This window comes from Myiozetetes cayanensis, unplaced genomic scaffold, assembly GCF_022539395.1.
Source record: "Myiozetetes cayanensis isolate MyiCay16 unplaced genomic scaffold, myiCay2020 scf9, whole genome shotgun sequence".
NCBI classification, from domain to species: Eukaryota; Metazoa; Chordata; class Aves; order Passeriformes; family Tyrannidae; genus Myiozetetes; species Myiozetetes cayanensis.
This window is the reverse complement of record NW_026088185.1, coordinates 7,175,012-7,199,712: the sequence shown is the minus strand read 5'-3', so window position 1 is coordinate 7,199,712 and position 24,701 is coordinate 7,175,012. Positions and strand designations below refer to the sequence as shown.

The following is a 24,701-nucleotide window of genomic DNA, read 5'->3' as shown; positions in this document are numbered from 1 at the left end:
CTGTGTAAAAACTTTACTAGCTTTGCAAAAGCAGAAGTACATTATTTTCAGGAGAAAAGGCCACTGCTTTTAGTTTAGAGAGGAATTTGCAACAGTGGGTGTGAAGTACCCTCTTCCTTAGTATCATTGTTTAGAAACTTCTTGAGCTAGGCTTTATTTCAGAAACACGGTGCTAAGTAGCCATCAGTAATCACACTCACCTCTATTCATCTAGTATTTTTTGACATGAAGTATGCTTGGTCTTCAGAAAGGCCTGTGGGAATCAGTTTCACAGTTGTATGTAGTGCTTTGTGAAAAGCAGTTTGTTGCTGTTTCAGGCCTATTGTCCAATATTAGTGAATGCTTATGTGTATAATTACTAATGAGGCCATTTTTAATGGATTTATCCTTTAGTGTGATGTCTAATGCAGCCTATTTGCTAAGTTTGTTTTAGCAAGTTACAGATTTCTAAAGGTTTTACCATTGTGTTACATTTGTAGCTTTAAAAATTTATGTTTCAAGTTTTAGGAGGGGAAAATATCTTCTTGTGGGGCAAAGTAGGTTTTAACTTCCATGGTAACATGCAACATTTTCAGCATAGAAATGGAATTTGGTAGAGTTGCTAGCTCCCTTAAATCCTTTGCAAAGCCCAGTGCTTTGAGTTATTCCAAGAATTTTATTTTCCAGTCTTCATGTTTAGGAAGAGTAATAGGAAGTTTCTACTTTAATATAGCTTGCAATTTAAAGAAATAAAGGTCATCTGACCTTATTTCCATCCCTGACTCCTCAAAATTCTAGGGCCCAGTTTGTGAGAGCAATAGCAGTACACAGTACTGACTGCTTTAATCTCTCCTCAGTAGAGAAAGACTGGGAGTATAAGAAGACAACCTGTTAACTGGGTTTTTGGGTTCATGAGTGGCTTTGCATTAGTTTTGTCAACAACTGGCAGTACAGGTGTTTTTAGGCAAGGTCTTTTACTTAAATCAAGAGTCTACATCTCAGTTACTCACACAGAATATCTTTAGGGTGACTGTTGGACCGTAGAATGTTTTTTTAAGAACTGTGTGTTAGTCTGTTGTGTAGTAATGTGAAATATGTTAAGGTTTAGACCACACAGGTGTGGAGAGCTGGGAGGAGCCTCAGGATTAGTCTTTTGCACTTGCACTAGGGTTAAGTACGGCTAGATGACTGCTGAGCTGATTTTCACCTAATGTGCTTAGAACTCTCCAACAGCAGCAATCCTGGTTTTTCTAGATGTCCCACCTGAGTGCTTTGTTATTCTTTCAAGTTAAGATTCTCCAGTGTATAATTTAAGTCTTTATTATGTGCAATCAATATATTCTGTCTTAGTCACAGCTCTCTGTGGACATTTTGAGATACTTACATTCCTTGCTCCTAGCCATCTCCCTTTCTCCCTTTAATAGGGATAAGGATAGTTACTCAGCCTTTACTATAGATAAAGTCTCTTGGTCTTCCTGCAATCCTCTAGAATCTCTCCCATTCATGTACTTTACCAGTTCATTGCCAGAGACCAGACAATATTTCAGCTGGAGGATTCATCAGCACCAAGTAGAGCAGAATAATTATCCTCCCTATATTACAGAGATATTCTGTCACAAATAGTCCACGTAAATAGCAGCTTCTGAAAGCATCCTGTGCTAGGAGGCCACCACTTCTAGTTATTATCAAAACTATTACTTCTTTCCTCTTTGCAGAACATAAACTTCCATCACAGTATGTTTCTCTGTTGCTTACCTTTTACCAGTTTTTAAATCTTCTTCCTTAAACTGAACTCACTTATCAAAGAATCTCTCTTGCAGAGCTACCCTTTTCCTCAGAGACTGCAAAAAGTACTTCTTTTTTCTGGATTTCAAGAAACCTGAGTGCCATATCAGGTGGCATTGGGCTGATTAGGCTGCCCAGGTGTACTGACTCTGGGCTGAGCAGATTCCCACCTCAGCCCTTGGCTGCCTGCTGGTGCAGACTCTGCTGTAGTGTGATACCTTCAGTAGTTTTCACAAGAGCATTGCATTATTTGTATTGATTTCATGGTTGCTGTAAACCCCTGAAAACTGTCTAGGGACATAGAAAACATGCTTGTCACCTCTGCATTTGATTTGGCTTTCTTAAGTGTCGTTCTTTTCGTTTTGTTAGTTTCTCCAAAGCGAGACTGTTTTGGACCTTACCCTTCGAAGGGTTTGCCTTACTCAAAAGTAAATTGTAAATTATAGAAATCTTTGTTATTTCATCATCCAGGCAGATAATGAAAACATCAAATAAAGTGTCATTCATGAGTAGCTTCTGCATGGCCTCAGCTGGGGTGCCCTCTCGGTTTGATGGCAAACTGCTGGTAACACTTAAGATTCTTTCCGAGGAAGGTGCCCTCCATTTCCCAGTGATATCATCCAGGCTATGCTTCCCTACCTTGTTAGTGAAAGGAACCTGTGCTGGGGATAGGGAAGCATCAGAAACACTGCAGTTCAAAGCACAAAGCTTTTTTGGAATGCTGCTCATTGAGTGACATCATTTTAATCAAGGGCTTCTGCAGGTGTTCCAGAGAAACAGGTGCAGCCAAATTCCTGAACCTACTCTATGGTTTGGAAATATTCATTCTGTTGTGCACCTACCTGTGCATCACTTCTGGAATACAGAACCAGAATTACTGCATCTGTCTGTGTTGCAGTAGAAGAGTGACTTAAGTGCCTAATATTTAGGTTTAGTTCTTTTTCACATTAGTGCTACTTGATTTTCAGCAAAACATTTGAGATGCTGAAATCGTTAGATTGTAAATCTGGTCTCAGGACTTGATATGAGGGACTTCGAGGCCTAAATTTGCTTAGCTGAAGTTCGCATTTTTTGTCTGTATTACTATTCTCTCTTGCATCATATAAAATCTTTTGTTTTGGTAATAATGTAAGAAGAATTTGAGTTTTAGGGAAGGATGACATTTTAACACTTCTTAGAAACCCTCTATGTAAAGTTCTGAGTCTTGTGGGGAAAGACTAGGTAGAGATTTACCTCATATATGTCATTTTTCTTGGTAGCAAAGTTTCTCAGTAGGCAAAAGCAAACGCCTGACATACAAAATATTAGATTAACTACAAGTGGTAGTGAAATCAATCAACAGGTATTGAAAGTGGTTAAAAAAAAGTTTATCCCCTGTGCTCTTACATGTATTTAGGAATGCTTACTCCCCCAAAAAGATTGTGTTGGCTTTACAATAGGAATGGGCCTACTTCCCATCACTGCCTTGTATGGAAAAAACCCTTGCTCGTTTCTTTAAATGTTTGATGTTCTTGAATGGAACAAATGGCCAAGAGCTGTGGAGGAGTTTGCTACACAGTATTATATGAAGTTGTCACATTTTTTCAGGAATCAGTATTTCTAACAAATCATTCTCAATCACAGAAATAAGAATTATGTGAAGAGAAGGCCAGTTTCTAAAGTAGAGGAACTTCTTAGAAGAAGAGATAAAGCCAATTTTCAGAAGTGTTTTAGAAGTACTTTTAACTTCAAACTGCTTGCATATAATTTGAGCTGTAACACTTTTTTCTAATACTTATTCTAGTAGAAAAAAAATCTAAAAAGTTTTACAATTCAGTATTTAGAATATCAGCTGCATCTGGCATTTTTCTAAACTACTAAACTGAAATGTTATTGAGGGGAAGATGTTCAGTCAGTATTTCGTTTGCGTAATATATTGGTTATATTTAATGTGTGAATGTTGCCTTACGCAACATATACAAGTGTTCTAAGAGATGTGGACCACATTCATCAACAAAAATGAATGTTACATATGCAGGACAAGTTGAAGACCTTTCTGAGTCTAGAAATGTAATTCACTGTGAACATCTTCCAACAGCTACGTTAATATGATGTTTTATTGAACAGTGTTGCTAGAGACTTGCTGTAGGTACCACAGGGCATCTATCAATAGTCACAAATGTCTGAAATTACACTTTAGGAGGATTTGGTCAACAATTCTTTTTACATTAATATTTCGTATCAAGTAAATTACTAGAGATGTCATAAGAAGATTTTTTGTCATCCATTTCAGTCAGTACATTTTAGTACACAAAGGAGATGGAGCTGACCAATAGCTGTCCTTATCCTGTCCCATTTTTAACCATATTGTGGCTATAGCTCTTTAGGAATGTTCCTTTCACTACCAGCATACATGTAAAATTTCTGACATGCATCTGCAAATAACATTTTTCTTGTTACTTCTAAAATATGTTTTAAGAAGTTGTTAAAAAGACATCAACTTTGTATTTAAATTACGTATTTGTAAAACGGAATGATTTTGTACTTTGACTGCCTGATGATCTGTAGTTAGGACCAAAGCAGCATATGGAAAAACACACCTTACACAAATAAAATTCTGTATGCTCAGGAATCACAAGTTAGACTCTGGGTTACAACTCGCTGGACTGCTGCAGGAAGTGGGAGGAGGAAAGGGAGGGAATGTCTCAAAGATTTCCTTGTTCTCAGCCTAAACCTGCCCAATCCCAGAAGCAGTTCCCAGTGATATAAGAGATGAGGAGGGTCTGCCCTCACCCTCTGTGCCATTTTTGGGTACAGACCTCGACCACACAGAATCTTTCCTTCTGAGCAAATTGCCTGACATGGCTATCTCTTCTTTCTGACTGGTGAAACGAAACCATTGTGAACATACGGTCACCTGCTCTTTTCCATAAAAAGTATTTAAATAAAAATTTTGAGCCTGTGTCTTAAACCAAACTTAAAATCTCGTAAACCACTGAATAATGGCACTTCAGTTTGTTTAGCTGAAGTGATTGAAGGCTGAAAGAAGGTAGGAAGCGTAAAGACAACAGACTGCTTTACTTCATCATGATCTCTCTTGGACTGTGAGCTGTTAATTGACAATCTGTAGAAAAAGAAGCCAGACAAATACAATACATAAATGCTTAAGTTAGGTGTCTTTTGATATTTCTCAGGTGTATACTATACGATGGAGGGGGGGAGCTCCCCATTTTACTTCACATTGTAGTATGTCTTTCCATCTATTGTTTGGTGTGGTTTTTTTTTGTTTGTTTGTTTGTTTGTTTTGGTGTTTTTTTTGGGGGGTGGGTTTTTTTTGTTTTGTTTTGTTTTTAATTTTATTTGCTTTTAGGATGTATCCTTTAAGTTGTATGTATATAGCCTTTACTCAGAACTGTAGAGAGCAGCATTTGAGATTAACATTCAAAAACTAGGAAACATTAGAATTAGCCATAAATAAAATAAATCTCACTTTTTTGCCCACTTGTGGTACAGTTTTTAATTAGAGGAATGTGCATTCACAAGTGGATATTGCCCACAAGAACAAAGCTGTTCATTTGTGGCTTAATTTGGGGTGCAAATTTTATTGCAAACTGTAGAAATTTTGCTTATTAGTTATTAACGTACATATCAATGGCTTGGGGTGACTAGCTGCAGCATATGAAAGTTCATGAAAAGTTCTTATCTTACATAGTACTTCTATACTGTGATAGACATTATTACCCCTTTAACCTTTTTTTTAGAGCTAGGAAACTGGAACCCTGAAATGTCAGTGCTTCTTGGGACTTCTCCCAATTCTTACTCTTTTTCTTCCTTTTTATAAATATGTCATGCCTCTTCTCAGCCATCATGCTCTGAAACTTGAACATCTTTGGATTTGATTTGATTTAATTTATGCTCTAAAATCTGCCCTGAAGTAAAAGTAATTCTCATACTAAACCGAGATAAGCTGCTTTCCAGTTTTCTGGCTCTCCCCTCTCCCCCTTCCTCTGGTAACTCATGCCCGTGTACCACACAGAAGCTGGTGGCCTGCTCTGTGCCAGAGCTTCAGAGCTGAAGGCAACTTTTACTGTGAAACAGAATACAGATTTTGCAAGTGCAAACAAATCATTGGGAGATTGTCTCATGCACCGCTTTAGCTATAGCTTTTGCAATGTAGGGATGTTGAAAACAACTCTGAGGCAACACTGACAGGACTGGCTGTGTGCTGCTGTTACAGTGTATTTACCATCTGGCGCTGGGTCTGGCTGCTGGGCCCTCCCCTCTGATCCCTGGGATAAAGGGTGCTCTTCATTTTGGAGGTAATCTGACTATAACAACAGCAGCTCTTGACATCAATGAAAAGTAACCACTGAAGGCTCAAGGATTTGCGCCTGCTGTTATTCCCCAAAGGGTTTATCAGGCACTGTCTTGAAAACAAGTATTTTATGTTATGGGTCAGTATTGGTACAGTAAGGAAAACCCTTCCCTCTTCCAGCTCTACAATAAGTGAGATTTTTGCTGGCTTCTAAACAGATTTGCTCTTTCCAGAAACAACCAGACTATTTCTTGCTAAAAATTCCACTATTTCTCTCTAATTCTAGACCTTCGTGTACATGCCTAGTCACATATTGAGAGTTATCTCATTATTTCCCTCTCCTTCCCTTTATTATAGATCCAGGAATAAAAGTTCTGAAGAGAATTATCTTTGCCTGCTTCTCCATCCTTTCATATTTCTGTTCATTTTTCTTAATTCCAGAAGAATTTGAATGCTCATTTTCTCCTTGAGTTAGTTTTAATCAGTCTTACACTTTTTCTAAGCACTTTCTCCAGAGAAATAGAGCATCATTACAAAATCCCCTCAGTTCACTCCTGTCATCCCAAATAACTGTGCCGCTGTTTAAACAAAGTTCTATTGCACGTGCCTGTCATTAAGAACAATAAATATTTCTTCATTTTTAAGATAAAACCTAAAAGCTCAGTTATGCACTGATGCAAGTTGCTGAAACAGGTTCCCTCCCACCTGTCTGCCCTTCCTGCAGACATTAGGATGTCATGAGTTGGACACAGAGATTTCTTGGCAATATTTACATTTTTTAGGTGGTACAGAAGAACAAAGGGATAGAGCTGTCTTTCAGAACTTTAGAAACAATAAAATCACCAAACTTACTGTCTTTTTCTGAACACACATGGCTAGTTACGCATAGGGAAACAACATTGAGATAGAAAGAATGTTTTCGAATTTAACAGTATAAAAAGTTGCACTTGCTAATAATGAATTATTTTTGTGATGGGCTTTTCAGATCTAGGTCTTATATCTTATGTTGTCTTTCTGTTGCAGCACAAGTCTTGTGTCCATAAAAGGTTGTGCAGATTATGATAACTACCCTAGTAAAACCAGTTTGAGATCACTGATAAATTCGGGCTGGTAGCAGAAAGTCAAACCAGGACTTTTAAAAATTCAGTATAAATTCTGTTGACAAAAGACATTCACTGTTGACAGCCTTGGTGCACAGAATGGCCTACGTATTTTTCCCCAAAATTTCACTTTAAGAAGAAGCTGACCTAAATGATTACTATTAAAGTAGTTGGATTAAGTTTGTTTAAATAATTAGGGGTCAGAAGAACAAGACTGAAACATCAGGTATTATTACAGATAATCTGTTTCCAGTCAACTCATTGTGCTTCTGTGTGTCTGTAGGAATTTGTACTCAGAATCTCTAATATGTAATCTGTATATGGAAATTAATATTTTATATTTAAATCATATTACACTAATATTTTATGTTTTAAAATACAACACCCAATGATAGAAAAGTTCACAAACCCCACTGGTTTTTAATGATTTTTTTTTAAATACTTGCACAGAATTGATTTACACGTCATCAGCCAAAGAAAATGATACTCTAGGTCCAGATTGATCTGTTACATTGCACTGCTCTGGTTCACTATGTTGTCTTGTCTGTTGGTATCTCCAAATAAAAATGGATTATACTCTTTGGAGTGGTCCATAACATTAATGATGAACGAAGATTAATTTTGATTCAGTTTAAGATTTGTTGTGTCCGGATGCAGAGTGTAATGCTCTTACATCCATAATTTTTGATCTAACATAGCTATAAGCTCCTGCTGCTTCCTAAATCAACTCCACTCAGTTACTGTGCCAACTAATGCTTTGGAAAACATTTCTACTGCACTTTGGCCATTCTGTCACATCTGTATGCAGATATATTTGCCCTTTGTTGTCTTATGCTCAGTTTGTTTGTCGATTGCCACATTTCCTTTGTGGCTCTGGCCCTACTAGGAACTGTATTCTCATGCAGTTAAAAATGAGTGTTGTCACTGGATGGAACTGTTACAACAGTACTTTTATTGCAGACAGTATCAATATTGGTATTATCAGAAAAGTGTTCTAGCTTGAACAGCTAAAAATTCTTTATCAGCCTAGTGAAGGTGATGCAAGCAACATTCCTTTTCTGTTTGTGTTTCTTTTATTCTGACACTTAAGCTTTCCTATGCAGTCTTTCCTTCACCGTCTGAGTTAGGTTATTTAGTAAGTAGACAAGTGTGATGTGTGGTTTTGCTGTGACACAGGTATATTTTTCTGTATGTGAACAGATGTTTACATATATAATTCAGGAAGAGAATATTTATTTTGCTCTGTACAATTCTCTGTTGTGATGGCCCTAAATTTCTTAACTTCCTTAATATGATGAATTCTCTGGTTTACTATTGTGGGGTCATTCTCAATTTAAGGTAATACAACCCTCTGGCCACAACTTAACTTGTAAGATTTATAGTGACTCTATTCCATTTCTCCATCTATCAGTATTTTGAACCTTGTTTTTCATTAGAAAAATACTTAGTATTAAGTTCTCTATTTGTCATGGGAAAAAAAAAGGAAATAAATGATAAATTTTCTACAGGCATAATATGCATAATATGCATAATAACTTTTGAAATGCAGCACTGAGTAGGCAATTGTGGGCATGGTAAGTAAAATTCAGATACTCAAAGTGCTTTTTCATAAGCTTGTTGAGAAATTCAGATTAAACTGCCTATAAAATTATGTGCCTCCTTGAGGTGTGCTGAGTCTAATAGCTGAGTTCCCTGACGTTTTTAAGATTAATATCTTAATATCCACGTAGTAATAAATCTGTAATTTGTAACCAAACCCCTTCATGGCTAATTTGTGTCCTGTAATACACTGTCAGACCACCATTTCTGCTCTTATCTATGTTTTTAATTCATTCATAGATAAACCCTACAGAAAGGTAGTTGTCATGGTTTAACCAGCTGGCAACTCAACCCCACAGAGCCTCTCGCTCACTCCCCCACCAGCAGGATTGGGAGAGAATGGGAAGGGTAAAAGTGAAAAACCTCATGGGTTGAGATAAAGGCAGTTTAACAGGTAAAGCAACAGCCACCCACACAAGCAAAGCAAAACAAGGAATTAATTCACTGCTTCCCAGTGTTCAGCCATCTCCAGCCATCACACATAATGATGACTTGGGAAGACAAACACCATCACTCCAAACATTCCCCCTTCCTCCTCTTTTCCCCCTGCTTTATGTGCTGAGCATGGTGCCATAGGGTGTGGAATATCTCTTGGGTCACTTGGGGTCAGCTGTCCCAGCTGTGTCCCCTCCCAACTTCTTGTACACGCCCAGCCCCCTTGCTGGTGAGGTGGGAATCAGAAAAGGCCTTGACCCTCGGCAAGTGCTGCTCGGTAATAACAAAACCATCTCCATATTATCAACACTGCTTTCAGCAGAATCCAAAACACAGCCCCATACTACGAAGGAGCTACTGTGAAGACAATCATCTCTATCCCAGCCAAAAGCAGCCCAGTACTTTGAATTGGTTGCTTGTCCATTTCTTAATTCACCTTAACCTCTAGTCTCATTCTTTGAGTATCCTTTACAAAGTTCAAACATTCAGCTGTCAGTGAAAAAAAAAAGAAGTTTCCAGCCAGTACAAGCCTGATTTGTATTGGGCCTTGCTGCTGTTCCCTGCCTAAATCAGAAAACATGTGATAGACAACACCAGAAACTCTTCTGCTTTTGAGGGAAGTGTCTCATCAGGACAGGCTGCTAGAGAAGAAGGCTGGATACTTAATAATGTGAATTCCATTTCTGATTTGATGAACACGAGTGCCCAGGTTAACCAGTGAGTTCCTAACCACATACTTTGAATTTTAATCAGTAATGCTAAAGGCTTTTCCTGCTTAATTCTGTATTTATAATACAGGTAATTATCACATTGGGAGCCCCTGGTGGTCTAGTGGTTAAGGGCACGGCGCTGTCACCGCCGAGGCCAGGGTTCGATTCCCGGTCAGGGACACTCCCCGGCAGATGGAGCTCGTTAGCCCTGTAGGCAATCCATCTACGTCCTGAGGACCTCGCTGCCACTGTCCAAGCTCGCTTGGCCCCGGCAGATGAACCTTAGGATTAAAGGGTGGGCTCAGTTCCGCGCACACTGTGTCTCACCTAAAAAATCCAGTGCGCAGGCTGGAAGGTGTAAAGACCTTCCCCGGATCTTCGCTCGCGAAGACTGGCCATTATTCATTATAATTATGACATTAGAAAAATAGTTAATTATTATTTCTTTTAGAAATATTAGAATGACAAATCTGTACAATTCATGTATTGGCTTTTTTTTTTTGTCGATGATTTGAGGTACGTGCAAAAACTACAGATGGAGTGACATCAGCAAAGGGATACCAGCTCCCATAGTAGTCTAATGGAGATAACAGGGTCACCCATTTCTGTTACTGTCACCCGAGGGTTTTTCAAGGTAATCTCTGTGTGAGTCATCAGTCTTTCAAAGCACAGAATGCTATTTCAGCCAAATCATAAAGGTAATACGATGCTTTGTTAGTGCTTCAACCGTGAAAGGCCTTTTAATGTTTTGTTGAGATGCACGTGCTCAATCTACTGTTATTTAAATTGTAGAGCAAAGTAAGAGCTGTGTTACATAGGGTTATGATTACTGGTAACAGTAGTTTTATAACTGTGTCCTTTGCTCCGTGCACAGGGAGTTGGCATCTCAGTTCATGGACATTTTCGAGTTGCTACAGAAAAGACACTTTTTGCAATGCCAGAAACAGCAATAGGTGAGTATTTTAACAGATTGTCACGTGTTAATACCTCTAATCAGGATGAAATGTCTTTGACTCAAAGCTGTGGTGGTCATGGAAGAATTTTAAAAGGGAATTGGAGATGACCATATATGGCAAGTATTTTCTATTAAATTAACAGAAACTTTCCTATGTTCTGGGCTTCGATCATTAAGGTTCCTACCTGTCTAGACTGATGCAAAGGCTGTCAGGATACAATATTTTAGAAGCAGATCCAAGTAACTAAGTCTTTGCTACAGATGTAGGCAGATAAAGTCTGAAGATCCCAGTGCAGCCGTTTCAGCTTTACCTTGGGGACTCTGTGAGTCAAACTGCCTGTACTACACAGCTGCTCTGCAGTGTTGATGAGACAGATTTTGGAATTCCAGCTTTTCTTGTAGATTATTAATGTAGACCCATTACAGTTGTGCAGAGGTTGTGTCTAGGTGAGATCACAGTGTCTTCAGTATTGTCTGGGTTTTTTTAACAGCAACGTGCACCTGTTGTGTTTTCTGATCTTTTGAGCCTACAGTTTTTTTGTCAGCTCTGAGATGTACAAAAGAAAATGTATCTCAGAGCTACATGAAGATGGAGGTATGGCTCAAGAAAAGTCAGTCAGATTAAAGTAAACCCTCCTGATGCAAGTGTCAAGGGAAATAAAGCATAATAAACCACCCAATATAAGGAAGCTCATTATCATTTTAACTCCTGAAAAAAAAGTACCAGAGCAATTCCTGCTGGCTGGTAAATCTAGTGTAATTTTTCTGAACAAGCAAATTTGGGATGAGAAAAGCAAAAGCTATTGTGGGCCTCCCAATGTTTTGTTATGCTGAAGGAAAACTCGGTAAACTAAATACCTTAAGCATTAATACAACATGAATTTGCTAAACTCTGAATTTCATAATCAGTTATTGTACATGAAAGCCATTTGAAGGAAACAGTTTGTATTCCTTTTTTTTAAAAAACTAAACAGAGTTCTTTGACACATAAAAATATGCTAATAATATAAGTACCTTCACTTTCTTCTTCAAAGGTAAAGATATGAGTAGTTTTATATTAACAAAAATTCTGTTCTTTACATACATTTCTTGTGTTGCCAAGGACTAATTTAAACAAAAATAAACTGTGAAGACATGTAAAGGAAAAGCTTAGAACTTGCTTAGGAAAGAAAGTAATTAACCCCCCTTTTAGGATAAATTAGAAGTAAACCCACTGAAATCTGTTTGGATTTAAAGGCTTAGCTCTTTTGATCACTGTGTGTACTCTTAAAATGTCTAGCTCTCTAGACACTGGATTAATTGATTGTTTCATGTGTTCACTTATTTCAGTAGGCATGACACCTTTGGTGTGAAATGAAAACAAAGCATTCATTCAGCTGCTACATTTTCACACAATTATTCTGCATTTATACACCACTGTAAATAAAAGGATAGAGATAAATATGCCACTTTGCAAACAGAAAGAAAAGGCAGTTGTAGATTGTAGGAGTTTGACACAGATAATACAAAGCAGCTTAGGTGTGGGAGGGTGTGGAAAAACTAATGGTGGGAAGAACAAAAGATGGAAGTACATTGTAAGAGGTGGGCTTTGAGATAATGTTATATTAATAATGGATACTTTTGTGTATGTCCCTCCTAAGTTTTTAGCTTTCTAGAAGTCATTTACTAATAAATTTCCAACCCCCTCTGCAGACAAGGTAAGAATGTAGTAGCCCTGCCTTTATTTCATGCTTGGCAAGTGCAGAGTTGCACCTCTGGGATTACAGCAAAGAGCACAGACTGCAGGTCAGCACCACAGGCATAGGCTTATAGCCTGGTCAGTCCAGCACTAGCACAGCTCTTATTTAAGTAGGAATTTGAGAAGTAATTGGTAAATACTATCCAAGGAAATGGAACACATTAAGGGAACCCCAGTAGCAAGGAGAAACATATGGGAAGCCTTGCTGAGAGGATTAAGAGAAATATGTAGAACATGGACAAGAGGAGTAAAATTATAAGAAAAATGGAAGACAGGGACATTGAAAAAGATACAGAAGCTGTAGCAGACTATGTTTATGCAACCAAGTAAGTTTAAAGTGTATTAGTTACATCTTCACTAATCCTGGTTGTAAATTCCTTAATAATTAAACCTTCATTCAATTTAGGTTTATTTGCCTCTAAAGCAACTTAAGTTAATCAACTTCACAGTTTATTTAGAATGGATACAGTCAAGTGGAAGGGCACTATGGATCCCAGTAGGAAGATGTCTTTTCCTCTAAAATTTTACTGGGGCATGGGGAGAACAGTGGTCTAGCATCGATATTATTCTAATTTAATTACAGCAAAACCAAGAAAGATTGTTGCTGTTGCAGTTCTGGTGAATGGAGAGAAGAATGTAATTGCCTTTTTACTCTGGAGGGCATTTTTAAGTCAGGTTTCACTTTGAAATGAGGAATTTTTTTTTCAGTAGTAGGCTACCCAAGGGGAGACAGATGAATAGAAACATAAAACTAAATAAAATCTTGGCATCAGTGTTTGATGGCTCAAAATGAGAATGTAAAATGTAGAGCAGACTATTGAGAATGGGAGTACAGATGAAAAAGAAGGTGAGTGATGAATTGGGGTTAATTGGGCTTTTAAAGTATGTCAGCAAGGCATTCAGCATTTCAGGAGAAGAGCTGTGTGTCTCAGCCTCTGGGATGAGGAATTAACCCATTAATGACAGCACACACATCAGTGGGAGTAGAATACTACAACTCTAACTGATAGGAAGTGACTCCTAAAACCATCTTTTCATTGTATGAGGAGCAGCAGAGCAAAGGGAGGGAATCAGAAGAGAAGCTGAGGGATGGGTTCAATATTAAGATCATTAAGAGGAAAACACTGAAGAGCAGCTGTCTGAAGGAAGCCTCCCCTTGATTCTATCCCAGGGGGAGGACTATTCCAGGATCACTGATTTCTCACATCTTAAAATACCTGTGATAGGGTCTTGTCCATAATACATACATTGATTCTTTTTGTGACTGAAAGCAATTACTTGTGAGGGAAAAATTACCACCTTCTATCAGAACCCCATTCAAACTCCTTAGATACATCTGCATTTTCCCAGTTAATATCTCTGCTTTGGCAAGTGTTCATGAGTTTCCTGTTGCTCATTTGTATTCTTTTTCATTTGTTTTCGTTTTTGTTTTTTCATTTTTCTCTCACAGTGAAAAAACACCACCACACCTTTCATTTCTTCAAAAGACTTTCAGTGTCATGAATGCACCATTGGTGATGATATCAAAGTAGTAACTGGACACTGCTTCTATCCATTCAGATTTCTGAAACTGATACAGTTAAGCTAAAATTTTCTCAAGTATGTTACAAAAAGTGTCTGAATTTGTTTTGGTGATGAATGTATATAAACAGAAGGTAGATATCTTTCAATTACAACTTTTAAAAATATTTAAAATTTTATTCATACTTTAAATTTAAAAAAAAAATCGTCCTAATTTGTTGATTTAAAAAATATATAAATGTAAGACAATCACTAAGTTGGAGAGTTTAATACTATTTTTTTACTTTCAGCTTAGTCATAGGCTTGTCAAAGAGCCAGGTATCACATTGTCTCTTGGGAGCCACCTTCAGGAAGACCCTGGCAATATTTTTGATCTATTATTGAATTCTCAGCCCCAAAAATTGTTCAAGCTAAGCTGTGCAAGAGGAACTTCATCGCTATTTGATATTTTTACCATAATAAATGATTTCAGAGAAAAAGCAGCATCCAGTTTGAGTTTGCACAAATTATTTCACAATTCTTTGTATCGCTTCTGTTTCTTTGCTGAGAACACACTTGATTTTTCAAGCACCTAAAAATATCTCAAGTTGTTGGCAAATAGAATAAATACTATTTTTTGGTAGATATTTGTAAAGTATGTGCTAGTATAAAGGAAAGGATGCAGTTTGGAAGGTGTTCAAGAGCTTGCTTTTAGGAAGGGATTTGATGACAGAGAAATGTCAAACCAAGTCAAGGAGAAACTTGAGCAAGGTTCTGTGCCTGTCAGGGAGATGAAAGTGAGACAAGAAGAGATACCTGCTAAGCAATGATTAGAACAAGTTGTTCTCCCGTCACTTTTGTTTTGTGTTGTCTGTTACAGGCCTGTTTCCTGATGTAGGTGGAGGGTATTTCTTGCCAAGGCTCTCAGGGAAGCTTGGCTATTACCTGGCACTGACAGGATGCAGGCTGAAAGGAAGAGACGTACTAAAAGCTGGCATCGCTACACATTTCTTGGAATCCGAAAAGGTAAGGTGCTGACAGTGCTGGCAGGGGCACAGCCCACAACCACAGTGACAGCTCTGAGGTTTTAGCACCCCAATATACTGTTACCAACTTGAGTGTCTGCAGCAGCACAGTTATATGAGCTGGCTGTGCCCTGTGAACAGGGGTGGGAAGATGCTCTCAAGCTGTCATTCTAACACTTGCCAGATAGTGACAGCTTTGCTTGGAAGAAGGAGCAAATGTTGCTGTCTTCACAGTTCTGCTGTTGGAAGGGCATGATCTACTCAGCATAATGGAAGTTGCCTACAAAATTGTACAGTTCAAGACAATAGAGATTTATACAACTGCTAAGTTTTCAGTCAAGGTAAAAACCCATTAAATGAATGTGTTTTTTATCAGTCTGCTTAACAGGCATTTGTTTCTTACAGTGCCTATAAGGAAGGGTAAAAATCAGTATGTTTCATAAAGTCAGAGTCAAAATGGTCCAGTAACTGGTGTGGACTTAAATGAAGGAGAAACAATGATTTGCTTTCCTTCTCTGCACGAAGACTCGTGACTGTCATTGTGGAGCTGGCAAAATACTGCTTTGAGGAGCATTGTTGCCACACTCCTTAAATCCAGATGGTTCAACACTGAAAAATGAACTCTGGCTCCTTGTATTGTTTGCTTTGTACCTCTTTAAGATCTGTCAGAAAGTTGGGGAGGGTGAGGGGAGTGTTTATGTACATACATACTGCTATTACCAGTAGTGTATTACCATAACAGTAATAATTCAAGTAGAAGATTTTGTTTTACTTACTTGTAATTAAATCTTATTTTTAATAGCTACCTGCCTTAGAAAAAGACCTGGTAGCACTGAAATCACCTTCAAAAGACAATATAGCAGACTTACTGAACTCCTACCACAAGAAGGTAATCTGATCAGTTATTGAAATCAAGCAAAATTGTTATATATATAAGGACATTCTGTTTTTATCTGTGCTACTGATAATTTTTTTTTTTTTTACGGTTGAAAATAATGGCTTTCCAAACTCTTTGACCTTTATAAAACACTAATTCGTAGCACTAGTGCCTACAGTGGTCAAAATCAGAATTGAAAAGTCTTTCTTCACCTTTTATTCATTTGGATACTCCAGAAATTCCTGCTGTGATCAGCTCCCTCTCTCTGTGTGTACTTCAGTTTCCAGCCAGTAGCATGATGAGGCAGAAAATACATTGCTGCTTAATTTTCACCCTGTTATTCTTGGACTTCTAGCACACTTTGCAGAAGGCAAAATAGATAGCCATGAGCAGACTGGAGGTGGTACATGATGACAGATGTGATCTGGGGAGTTACCCTGAAATTCAGGGATTCTGACAAATGGAAACGACAAGGGTAGAACTACTGGCCTAACCCAGAGGTTGCAGGAGTTATTCTGCCCATTAAATGCTGCACCGTTCACTTGGAAATGGATGCTATATTTCCATCCCAGAAAATTTCTCTACATCAACCTGAAAAATGTCTTGCTAGCTTGATGCACGTGGCATAAATTTTAGCATTATTTTGATGCAGACCATCTGCAGTCCAGATTTGAAGCCTTGAATTTAAAGGCTCAAGTTGTTCCTTTGACTTCTCAACTATTTTAGATGTTTGTAACCTTGAGACAACTGAAAGACTGAATAAGCACAGCAGTTATCAATAGGATAAGTATTGGCAGATACACCGTAGGAAAAGCACCTGAAAGCAGTATTTGCAGGGGGAGAAAGATGCTATTTTCCCAATGGACTAACCCATACATGGTGCTCTGTTGTGATTTTGAAGGTGATTATGACTGTATTAATACATAATTAGGAGCCCCTGGTGGTCTAGTGGTTAAGGGTGCGGCGCTTTCACTGCCGAGGCCCGGATTCGATTCCCGGTCAGGGCCACTCCCGGGCAGATGGAGCTCGTCAGCCCTTAAAAAGGCAACCCATCTGCGTCCTAAGGACCTCGCTGCCACCGTCCAAGCTCGCTTGGCCCCGGCAGATGAACCTTAGGATTAAAGGGTGGGCTCAGTTCCGCGCACACTGTGTCTCACCTAAAAAATCCAATGCGCAGGCTGGAAGGTGTAAAGACCTTCCCCGGATCTTCACTCGCGAAGACTGGCCATTATTATTATTATAATACATAATTAGTATTTGTGTTTGCCCTGTGTAAAAAGGAGCATAAAAATAAAAGTTTTTGGCTGTACAATCAGGGCCTATTTTAACTGCTTTGATGTGCATTGTAATTTTATTTCATTAGAAATAAAACTTCCTGTTTTAACTAGTTTTTAACTAGTTTGTTTGGCTTTAAAATGAGGAGTGTCTACTCTTGTTATTTTTATTTGGAATTACTAAGTTAATATATTAAGGTTAATTAGAAAAATAAATGGGATAAGCTAATTAACCTAGCAGTACTGATTATTCTGACAAAATAGAAAGCTATGAAATAGGAGTGATTATATGTTGCAGAATATGGAAAGGGAGGCTGTGTATTTTTAGTTATCAGAGCTGAAATGACAGGGAACCTTTCTCAGCTTCAGCTGCTGGTCCTGAAACATCTGCTTATGTCCTAAACCCCTTAATGTGAAGATGTGAAACATTTGACAGCCTTTCCACATAAGGCCAATGGATCTTTCACACACTGTAGCTGTCTAAATTAAACTTTGTAAAATGACATAGAAAAGATAAGGAAGAGAAATGCCTTTTTTTTTTTTTTTTCATTAAAAAAGCCTAAACATATACCTGAATATTTTTAGAGAAAATGAAGCTTTTTTTTTTAAACAATCTCAGGTTTTTGGGTAGATTTGTCTATACTGACTTTCTTAGTGTATTTTATAGAAATGTTTTGATAGAATAATCAGAATTACTTGTGTAAAAGATAACCACCCAGTCAAATATGCATACATAGTAGCTCAGAGCAAGCACTACTGCATTATGAGGCAACATCTTTAACATTCACAGGATAAAGTGACAATTTCATTTATGCACACTGCAAAACTGTAATTCATTAAAAATGTCACTGTCTTATGAATATTAACTGTTAATTTATGATAATTCTGTAACAGCATTGAAATTTTTCAGTACTGGTAACATTTTCAGTCTAAAATAACCAGGTATTTGCTTTTTAAATAGTGCACAGTTGATCAAGAAAAGAAGTTTGTACTCGATGAACACATGGAGAAGATTAACAGGTATTTAACAATCTTTCTTTCGTTTCTTATTATTGTGGATAGAGATAGTTAAATCAAGTAACAGTATTGTGCAGATAAGGTGAGAGAAACGACATCTAAGTTTAAATAACTGGTTTGTCTTTAGAGAGCTTTATCTGAAGCTCATTAAATATTTCACTTATCAGTGCATTAAGTACTTGAGCATATTTGCCTGAGTCATACACTGTTATATTAAGCAACCACCATATGGCATATTAAAATGAACATTTTCTATAGAAATTGGATGGGGATTTGTGAGAGAAATTGACAAGTTTAATGGGGAACATTACATAGCACATTTATACTCATTGGTTTAAGGCCATTTCTACCACTGCTTGGAACTTTTGAGTATCAGTAAAGGAAGGAGAAATAAGTGAGTGACAAGAAACAGCTGAAACTCTTGAAGAAGGATGGCAGTAACTCAGTTTAGAGACAAAAGATATTGACACCAAACCAGTAGAATGGAGCTAATGGCTAAGGACTTGATGTGCTATAAAAATACAGATAAGACTGATGGTAGTAACTGAAGTTTATAGATAAATAACAGTTTGTCAGTGAGGTTTATTGAAACACTAGAGATTGTAAAGGGAGAGGAGATGCCTGAAAAGCAAGTTACTTGAAAGGGAACAACATAGACCACATTGTTAAAAGCCAAATCAACTGGTTACACTGTTTCTAATGTCAGTGTTACTCACCCTTCATAGGTAAATAGAAGGCTGAGGCAGTTCATGGACTAATTTATTTTTCTTATAGTATTTTTTCAGCGAATAGTATGGAAGAAATTGTCAAAAAATTAAAGCAAGATGGCTCTCCTTTTGCCATTAAGCAGCTAGAGGTAATGTCTTCTATATTATTTTTGTTAAAAATTTTAAGTTTGGGTGTGTATTTTCTTATCGTGGGGCAGGCTTTATTCATCCTATTAAAATAAATACTGCATAACACCAATAGGACACTGGACTGAGATCCTCAGGTTCTCACATATTGTCCTGAGGGATTCTCAGTAGTGCTATTCAGATAAGAGTATTCTTCTGTAAAACCACACAGGACAAAACCACGTCATGTGTAACTGATTTTTTTTTAAATTCCTGAACAAAAAAAATGGCTGTTTTGTTGCTTCTTCAGAGGACTTTATAGCAGCTTTTTTCTTTCATGTGATTCATAAATGAATGTCCTTGGAGTTGACCAAAGCTTCTAAACAATTGTCTGTTGTGTTCAAGAAATAAGACTGTGTTAGTATTAATTGCTTTGCTCCATACAGAAATTTGTGGGAAAAAACCCCACAAAACAAATCCCCCATTTTCTAGCAGATCCAAGACTTATTAGTGTCAACAAATACATGTTTCAGACAAGTTTCAGACAGCATACATTCAGTGCTAAACAGTAGGATTAAGTGAGATTGTAGGATCAGATACTTAATTTCTTCTGTGAAAGATCTATAAAACCAAAAACTGAATTAAGAGATGGGTATCTTCATCTATTGTAAGGGAAGTGACATATTGAAAGAAAGTCACTATACCTGCTATTATTCTTGTAAGGGACTCCACTGAGCCAGTGCCACTTAATTCAGTCACCTTCTGATAGTATCTTATTGGCATTCAAGTCTATTGTAAATTCAGCCTGTAGCTTTTTGGATCATTATGACAAAACCAAGATGGTCTGAAAGAGACTGAATCAGATGTCAAATACTTCTATGAAGACTCTTTTGCATTTTAGTACTCCCCACTTCAGCCTATCCTGTCTCTTTTTCAGGCTTGTTCCTTAGCACCAATCCCCTCCTTTTTGTACAGAGAGTTTATTTATAGATACACTGGTGACTCATGTTTCTGCAATTACACCTACCCATTTTCTTGCCTTATTCCCCTTCCTTCAGCTTGATTTATACCAGCACCTCCTCCACCTTCAGCCTCATTGATATGCCAAGATAACTAGTCTAGTGCATCCAGCAGCTCCCTTAAGTGCTGGTTTCAGATCTTCCCCATTCCAGTGCTTTCTTTGACCAGAAAGAACTTGCCATTGCCATTTCACCCATGGAACCACCTGGCTGTACTGTGCATACCATTTTAGCCTGGTCTGAGCAAGGAGTTTCTAATTTAAGTGACAGAATGTGAAACTCAAAGGTAGAAAGGCCCAGTTGAAAGGTAAAACCAGCAAGAGCATATTACAGGAAATAAGGTGTCCAGTTAAGAGCTGCCACCCATCTGAGACCTACAGAGGGTGGAGCAGATTTCTTTATCTGCAGAAAGATATTGTTAGAGAGCTTGACCAAGACTGAGGAACTGTTGGCACTTGGAGCCAGCACTGGCTCTTTTCTTGATCAGCTTCTCTCCCAAGCACAGTGGTCAACATGCAACGAACAGAACCACAGAACCACTGCTTTTAAGGCAAAATTGCACAGCCTCCTGCTTGTGTAGCAGTTGCACATTTTCCAGCTTAACTAGGCAAAATGGGTCACTGCTGCATCAGCTGGTGTCTGGAGAGGGATGAAGAGTAATTGGGAGCCAGAAAAAAACATTACTGTTGATGACTGGAAACCTGCCATTTCAGTCTGTGGTAAGAAGCCTAGTGTCTGCAATGAAAATAATGTAAAGAGGCAAATCTTACCATCTGCTGCTTTTCAGTAGTGGCAAAAATGTCCTAATTATCAGGAAATGTCTGTTGTACTGTGAATGATAAAGAGCTATCAGTTGGGTTTAAAGGGAAGAAGAGTCTTGTTTAGAGTAAGAACAAAAGATGAGCAACAATAAGAATTACTCCTTTTCCCTACAACTCATAAAGCTTTAAAGGTCAGTTATTTTTTCTTAACTGGGTTTTTGTCTTTCTCCCCACTTCCCCCTACTGTTGACTGGCACGCTAGTAAGCGAAGGATAATCACGAGAACAAGATTTACAGCATTTGTTTGTGTGCCTTAAACACATCCTGTGTGTTGGGTGATATTTATAGCCTGTAGTTCTGTCAAAAGAAGGGAGGCAAGACCTCCAGGCTTCCTATCAGCAAAGCAACGTAGGGCTAAATTACTGCAGTATCTCTTGATGCCAGACAAGAAGCTTGGATAAATATGCATTTATATTTGATTTATTTTATTATTTTTCTTCCAAAATTTTCTTCTTTGAATATTGTCTAGTCTTTGCAGAGGTTCACAAAGCAACTACCTAAAGTTTGTTGCCAATCTCGCTACTATTACCTTACTATGCTATTTTGTACCAAATAAAACTGAAGTGCTGTGCAATACTAATGTCAGCTACACTATCAGTAACGTCTTAAGACCAATTTAGACTATAAATATGATATTCAAAAGTGAACTATAATTGCTTGTAACACCCATGTTCACTTGCCAAAAGACTGTTTGGAAATGGCTTTCAAACTGCATTAGATTCTCTGGTTAGTAGTAATTTGATAAAAAATGATGTGACCTCACTAGTTTTAGGCTTTCCACGAGTGATGGCACACATCCCAGAGATCTTGCTGATCAAAGTTTATGGAAGGTAGTTCATTTAGTGTAACAGCATGGTGGGAGGGAGGAGGAGGAATACGTGTCACACAAGTGAGCTTGGGGAAAAGAGTGCCATCATTTACTTCACAAGGTTTAAAATGTGGCAGACTTTAAGATGCATCTAAATCGAACAGAATAAAAATACCGTTAATGTCTTCCCCAGACTCTTAATAAGATGTCACCCACATCCTTGAAGTTGACTCTCAGACAGCTCAGAGAAGGAGCTTCCATGAGCTTGCAGGAGGTACTCAGGATGGAATACAGACTGAGCCAAGCATGCATGGTGAGCAAGCACCTGTGGCCTTTGTCCCTTGCCAGCCACAGGGTGGGGGGGAGCAGTTTATCAGAGGCTGAGTTTTATGTAGATTACATCAAGGCATCATAATTTATAGGTTTTAATTTTCAGTATCATCTTTGTGTGCTTTATATGCAGTTTGAAGGAGACTACATTAATGATGGTCAGATGGGAATGGTAGAGGGCTTCTGTTAAAAAGCTATGAGAATATAAATATATATGGATAGTTTTGTATTTGGACCATAATTTTAAAACTGGTGTTCTTGAACAGATTTTCTATCTAAATTACTTAGTGCTCAGTGCCTCAATTCCCAGCAGCAGCATGGGAGTAGTTGTTTATCACTGCCTTTCAGGAGCGCTGTGATAAATTTTTTATAAACAACAATAGATTTTAGTAGTATTTGTGCTAAGAACTGAGTACTTGGATAACACAAAATAAAGTGATCCCTTCAGTAAAACAGAGCTGCTAATGAATTACCCAAAAAAACACCTTACAAAGCTTCCCCCTGGCATCCTTCTTTTTAGTCTTGTCACATTTTAAAGTATGTACTACATGTCTGATTAAATGATTTGTGGTGATTAAAGTAAATGCTTAGAAGTAAAAATCTATCTAATTCTGATATGCTGTAATGCTTGACAGTATCCTTGCCATAGCTTTCCTGAAACTAGAATTGTTGCTCCACTGCTAGTGAGGCATCCTTAGGACTTTAAGTGTTACTTGTACCTTTACCAAAAAATAACTGCATGTTTTCAGGATTCCATTTAACTGCAAAGTGTTCCAAGTATGCAGAATACATCACAATTCCTGAAGAGGGGCTTTTCTCAGAGGATTTTCTGATCTGACACACCTTAGCCCCCATCACGCAAAGCTCTTTAGAAAAGAGATGCAACACAGAGAGAGGACTTGCACTGTGGGAACACTGGGTGATCAGCTACAGCTCAACAGGCTGATTTTAAGAGATGTGGCTGCATTTAATCAAGATGTAGAGCTCTTTAAGAAGTAAAGAGAAAACCTAGAAGAGATCAGTACAAGCAGGTTTTAACTGAATCTTGAGAAATTGCATTTCAAGCAGAAGCAGGGTAGGGGAAGATGGGATAAATTGAATCTATCATGTTACAAGTGTTTTGTTTTTTTAAATAATCTTTCAGAAAGGCCAAGACTTCTACGAAGGGGTTCGAGCAGGTAAGAATGCACACCAGAAACATTTCTCAGACTTAATAATATGCAAATTCACTATTGTGGTGCTTCTTTGGAGATTACTAGTTAAGTAGCAATCTCTAAACTAGATTAAGTGCATGCAGCAACACCCCAGAGAACGCTTTCCAGCTTGCCACAGTTTTTGCTTATTGGATTCCTGTATGGCCAAAATTTATTATTTGCTCAAAGGACGAGAGCTGTCTTGTTTCCTTTGTGTAATCTCAGTTTCCTAACATTATTTCTCCACCTGGTTTCACCACTTCATTGTGAAAGCTCAAAATATATTTAACATTGACAGTAGTGAGTAGCTGTATGTATCGTTTGTGCCCACAATAATGTTGCCACATTGCTGGTTCAGCCAGCTATGAGATGGTTTAAGACTCAAAGTCAAGAACAACTCTTTGCATAAAAAACTCTTTGCATTAGAACAGAGACTTACTTTCCCCCCCATGTCCAAAATATCTCAGTATAGCGGCGTCTTACGATTAAAAAAAGTATATTTGTAAACTTAATGCTAAATAATTCAGCATTTTAAGGCATTGGTCAAGGTAAGTAGAGGTAACGGTAGAGCAGTGGCTCAGCAAGTTCATCGGCGGGACAGACTCCGATTCTGTCCTTGATCCTACTGCTGATTCACTGTGCAGTTTGTCACACCCAAAGTCACATCTGTTAGGAACGGTAGCAATTATTTATGTACTATTCAGTACAAGATGAAATAAAGCACAGGATTTTCCAAGGAGCTTACAGTACAAGGCACTTGGACAGGTAACTTTTGGGTCAGACTTCTAATTCACAGAGATATATACTCACTCAAGTACGTATGATCACCTCCTCCTCATTTTTCATATGTATCTTTATAAGGTAGTTTAAAATCCACTTGAGAAATGGGTATTAGTGTTTGAGTGTTTGCTGTTGGTAACACTGTATTAAAGATAGCCTGAGGTGAGAGAAGCAAAGTTGGTTTGTGCAGCATGGAAAAAGTTTCTGATTTTAATTAATTAGTCTTTAGCACTTACTAGCAGAGACTTCTTTGAAGAATTTACCACACACATCAAGAAGTACGTGGTTTTCACAGTGTCGGTAATGGGGACAAGGAAATCTTATTCCTAGGATATTTTCTAAATCGGCATATCAGCTGCTGAAATGTAGTCATTCAGGAAGCGGCAAACTCAAAGTTTGAGAGTCAGAGGAACACCAAACTGAATTCCTTCTTGTAAGGCAGAAGGTCACGAAACCATCTGGGACTGTGGTACAGTACAAAAGCAAAAACCCTTTCAGTATGGCCAGGAAATACCCAAACTGCTTGTAAAGAAAGAAGCTGCAAGAGCAGCAGTTGGGAAACTTGTCTTTTGCATAGGATGATGTAGCAAAAGCGTAGGTGTCTCAGGGGAAGGGAAAAAAACAAAACC

General features: G+C 38.0%; 1 protein-coding gene across 4 annotated transcripts in view; it reads left to right on the top strand.

Annotated features, from left to right (window-relative positions):
* HIBCH (3-hydroxyisobutyryl-CoA hydrolase) overlaps positions 1 to 24,701 on the top strand; it is a 39,646-nt gene that overhangs the window by 9,471 nt on the left and 5,474 nt on the right. For all 4 annotated transcript variants that reach the window (XM_050340066.1, XM_050340068.1, XM_050340069.1 and 1 more), the window contains 7 exons: positions 10,777 to 10,855; positions 14,976 to 15,121; positions 15,923 to 16,009; positions 18,233 to 18,291; positions 19,063 to 19,144; positions 21,963 to 22,082; positions 23,244 to 23,277. In XM_050340066.1, the coding sequence (XP_050196023.1) occupies positions 10,777 to 10,855; positions 14,976 to 15,121; positions 15,923 to 16,009; positions 18,233 to 18,291; positions 19,063 to 19,144; positions 21,963 to 22,082; positions 23,244 to 23,277 (607 nt within the window). The remainder of the gene's footprint in view (positions 1 to 10,776; positions 10,856 to 14,975; positions 15,122 to 15,922; positions 16,010 to 18,232; positions 18,292 to 19,062; positions 19,145 to 21,962; positions 22,083 to 23,243; positions 23,278 to 24,701) is intronic.